Source organism: Engraulis encrasicolus, chromosome 23 (assembly GCF_034702125.1).
Source record: "Engraulis encrasicolus isolate BLACKSEA-1 chromosome 23, IST_EnEncr_1.0, whole genome shotgun sequence".
Taxonomy (NCBI): Eukaryota; Metazoa; Chordata; class Actinopteri; order Clupeiformes; family Engraulidae; genus Engraulis; species Engraulis encrasicolus.
Window position 1 is genome coordinate 2983767 of NC_085879.1, and position 5000 is coordinate 2988766.

Sequence of the window (5000 nt, forward strand, 5' to 3'; positions counted from 1 at the left end):
ACCTCGCTGCTGCCCTCCACCGGCTCCGCACCCGTCTCCTCCTGGTTGACCCAGAGCTGCACGAGAGAGGTGAGGGTTTTAGGCACAGCTTACATGGGGGAAGGGGGGAAGAGAAGGAGGGGGAACATGTTTTAGAATGTGCTGCTATTATACACAGAGCACGATGGATGAGAAAAAAACAAGTAAAGAGACCGTAGACCGTAGCCCCATAATGCACGTCGTTCTGCTGTAATAGTCATTGAAAAGTTAACTACTATAGTACTGCATGACTATGACATAACACATAGCCTTTAGTAATGCAGTCATAGTCATAGCCATTCTGGTCACAGCACATGTAAAAAGCCTTGTTTTACCGGGCTAACGCAAACTGAAGTGCAAAGACATTTATTAGAATTCTTACACTTACTGTAAGCATTTCATGATAATACAGTAAAGACGAATTTTGGTGGAGCAAAAAGTATAAAGCCCATTAAACCTGTTATTATTGTATTGGATTTCATTTCAGAATTTCAATCACAGAATTTCAATTCTTTTAAAAGAATAATCACTTAATCTGGCTACATTGATTTGTTTGCTCGATCTCGCTCTAGTATTTATGACACCCCTGATGGAAGTCCCATTTAGCCTCTGGCCCACTTCAGTTATCAATATAGTCAATAGCTCAATCAACTCAGGAAATCAATTCCTTTGATTACTACCTCTATTTGTCAAAGAGCCCTTCTACTTGTATTTAATTGCACAGGCCCTGTAAGCCTGAAATGTTGTCATTCTGCAATGTGAAAGTGCAGGTGCCCCTCACTTTTTGCTGACTATTAACACTGACAAGGCCAAAAATAAAGTGATATGTGCAAACAGTGACTGTGCGGCTATTGGGTTACATCTGTGCAAATATTCATTAATCATTCAAACCCACACCCAACACACAAGCGTATATAAATATACACAGAGACTGATGGACACACGCGCACAGACACACAAGCACACACCCACACAAGCACACACACACACACACACACACACACACACACACACACACACACACACACACACACACACACACACACACACACACACACACACACACACACACACACACACACACACACACACACACACACACACACACACCTTAGCCCTCTCTCTTTCACTGTTGACCTATTGGACGCGTCATTTGTCAAACAAATTGCAAAGCTGCCACAGCCATACCCCGGTGGCAGATCTCAACACATCACACTTCACACAGATTGGATGGCAACAAAGGATAAGATGTGACAGCGCAAAATAAATAAGCGACGCAGGACGACGGCTACTAGCATACCGATGCACACAACCGCAGGCCAACCACAAACAAGCATCTAACAATTAAGCGTAGAAAAAACAAACAAAAAACAATCGGCCTGCGTTTAGAGATGAACTTAGCATTCCATCAAAACAACTATGCATTACAATTGATAAAAGGCAAAGACACAAAAACGAAAACTATAAGCTGCATTTTTTTTTATCATTGGCCTGGAGGGAGGATGAAAACCCTGTAAGCCACTGGGCACAAAAAGCATACTGAAACACAGGAAGCCGTCTGGATGTGGAGGTAACGAGAGAGCGAGGGATGAGATTTGATACAGCAGCAGCTTTGACAGAGATTCAGAGCCACTGGATGGATTGGTGATCTGTCGGAAAACTCGGAAAGAGACGCACCTTTGCAGCTGTGCTTTGGAACCTTGGAGTTGCTATGGGGTTGATATAGAAAACCTGTTTTGTTTGGGGCTGAGGAGGGTGGGAATCGACCTTTGAGGAGAAACAAAAATGACAAGAGATACACCTCGTTTTTCTGGATTATAGCCGCCCATGGTTTGTTTTTCTAAAATGATGGAGATGGTTGAGTGGGATGGCAATGGTAGTCTTCTAGAAAACCAAATTCAATATCTGTGACAAGAAGATTCTCGTTACTGCTTTTTAATCATGACGTTCTGGGTGACATGACACTGCAAAACATCATGATTAAAAAACAGTAAGGGGAGCCTTGGTGTCACAGACTTTATTTTTGCTTTCTTGTAGTACTTCACTTAGTTCAGCAGCCAGTATTTTTAGATGGATGTGCATGTTTCCCCTTGGTTCTAATGGCAGTCCTCTATGATGTGCTTGGAGATTACAAATGGGGGAAAGCATCCACTGCTGAAAGTGGACACAACTGTAGAGGAAATAGAGGACATCTTCAGCATCTGTGTTGAGTGACCTCTAAAGCAAGATGACACTGAATGGCGGGAGTAGGGTGATACAGTACTGATGGCAGTGAGGATCTACTACGTGTGTTCTTGTAAACAGCTTGTAGAGTACGTGTGAGAGAAAAGCAAGTGAAGTCAAAGACTGAGAGACAGAGAAAAGAGGGGGGAAAAGTCTGAAATGAGAGACAGACAGACAGACAAACAGACAGACAGACAGACAGACAGACAGACAGACAGACAGACAGACAGACAGACAGACAGACAGACAGACAGACAGACAGACAGGTAGAGACAGAAACAATGACAGAGAGGAAAAGAGCAGGTGGAAAAGATGTAAACAGAACCAGACAGGAATCAGACAGCAAAGAGGGGGAGGGAGGTAAAGTGAGGATGGGGAAAGAGAAGTAAAGAAAGAGCAAGAGAAAGAGAAAGAAAAAAATGGAGTGAGAGTGACAATGGATCGATGATACTGAGCTGGACTCGGTGGAGGACGGACAGGCACTCACCCTCACGAAGCTGGCAGGAAACCAGCCCTCCTCATCGTCGATTTGGCCCCACCACCAGTCCTTGTTGGAGGCGTCCAGGACCTTAATGACGTCCCCAGCCTTAAACGCCAACTCCCGGTCGGCCATGGTCACATGGTCCCATACCGCCTCCGCGCTGATGATTGAACCTCCACTGATCAACTAGAGAAGAGAAGGGAAGAGAAGAGAAGAGAGAGAGTAAACAAACGAGTAAATGAATTTAGAACGGCCCTGTGTGTTCTGACTGGGCTCCTTGGATATCTCACACTCTAATCTATTTAGAACATTGCTTTTTCTTGGACAACGCGGTCACCACGGTTTCTTGGAAAAGGCAGAACATGCTTTGAGTGTACATTATCTTTTAAACGCACACATACGTACAAACTCACATACAAACAGTATTCACACAATGTAGAAGACAAAGGGGTTGAGGACAAAGGGAAAAAACAATGCTGCTTTTACATTTTAATGAACACCAATGGAAACAAGTTGATGAGGTTATCGAACAGGAAAACAACATGCTACAACAAACAGGAGCAAATAAGTAAAAGACAATTAGTCAACATGAGTGAAGACGCAGAATAAAGCACTGCTAAAAACACTGTTGCTAAAGGAAAATAAATTGATGTACTGTTATGGATGGACATATTCACACAAAACGTGTCTTATCATTAAATCATTTCCCCAGGTTTGCGCAATTACATCTAGAGGACTTTTCTCGGATAAGACTTAAAGGTAGCCACTCTAGCCATTCTTATCTAAAGTCACCCTCTAATCTCTCATCAGCTGTTTGAGTCTTGGTTTTTGCAAGAGTGCAAACATTTACTCTGATTTCTTCCCACAATATTGAGAACATTGAGTGTTGAAAACACTTGGTCATTAGAGTATGATGAAGAGGGAGGTCCACCAAACACTTTTCTTTGGATCACTATCCATGACAGAAATTGCAAATAATAAGTTTAAAAGTGTTTGCAGTTCCATGAGAAGCAATACGCTATTGTTTTCATTTTAGGCACAATAACTCATGTCAGGACATGGTTTGAGTTGAGTTGTAGCTGTTGTGGTTGTAATTGTAAGCAAAACAAATTTCAGCGCTTGGAACTCTTCCACCAAAAGCCTTCTTCAGTTCTGGCCCGATGCTAGGCAACAAGGAGCAATATCACTGGATAACTTCGAGGTGGATATGGAAACCACACCCCTGCTCAAATAACAAAGGAGTTCGCATCAAGGTGCGACTTGGAGGGTGCTGCTGAGGTCACATACTGTATCCCAGCTGAGGGTATAGAGCAGCGGGGAACCTACCGTTTACAGCCATTGAGGCCATCTCATCTGGCCCCCGATATCATTTTAATGTTATGCAGCTTCACATGAAATATGTCTGGTATTGTAAAGAAATCTTAGAATGTACATTTGCAATACAATTAAGTTATATTTCAGGTGTCTGTTGTAAAGGTGGCCGCCTTCAATAGTGCAGGGGGAAATCCTGGTTTGTGTTAATAGGGTGGCCCTTGGAGGACTTCAGTGTCCCTTGGAGCTATTTGAAGTGGCCCTTTGAATGAAAAAGGTCCCCACCCCTGGCTATAGAGGCTGAAAGGGAAATGTCTTCAAGGGCCAGGAAGTAGTCCATTTACCAACAACTAAAGTAACTTTTGACTAGCGCAACCTGGACGGATGACACTCTTGAGACATATTGCATCAACATCTACAGAGCATCCCTCTTTTTTTGCGAAACGGCTCTTTTCTTCTTGTGAGACATCCACCCGGCATATCATATCACAAGACTGTGAGGCGGGCCTAATTAGCCCGCTCTTGTCAACAGACACATGACTCAACAGTGGAGCGAATAACAAGCGACACACCAAATTAGCCATTCACGGATCATTATGTGTTTTTATCCGTTTTTTGTTTGTTTGTTTACTAATTGCCTCAGGCATGGCTCATTCTCCTGCAGATTCAAGTAGATGAGAAAATAAAAAACAAAACAAGTGAATGACAGCTGGGCCAGGGACTCTGCGAGAGAGAGATGGGGGGAGTTGCTAGCGTCGCCATTTTGAGACACTTGATTAAGGTAATCACTTTGGACTTGTCACAGGTACTAAGTGGGAGGGCTGGTTGCAAGCACGACGAGCTAGTTCCATCATTTGTATTCTGGAAAGGGAGTCGGTGGACTAAAGGCCATTCTTATTAGCGCAAAGACTCTGAGGCTTTGTAGTACTCCGGCTGCTACACTTCTTTGCCTTGCACCACTAGCACT

At 43.5% G+C, this 5000-nt stretch overlaps 1 protein-coding gene across 5 annotated transcripts in view; it reads right to left on the bottom strand.

Annotated features, from left to right (window-relative positions):
- LOC134440194 (uncharacterized) overlaps positions 1-5000 on the bottom strand; it is a 67639-nt gene that overhangs the window by 22632 nt on the left and 40007 nt on the right. For all 5 annotated transcript variants that reach the window (XM_063190162.1, XM_063190167.1, XM_063190165.1 and 2 more), the window contains 2 exons: positions 2729-2908; positions 1-56 (listed from right to left, as the gene is read on the bottom strand). The exon at positions 1-56 is cut by the window's left edge and continues 139 nt beyond it. In XM_063190162.1, the coding sequence (XP_063046232.1) occupies positions 1-56; positions 2729-2908 (236 nt within the window). The remainder of the gene's footprint in view (positions 57-2728; positions 2909-5000) is intronic.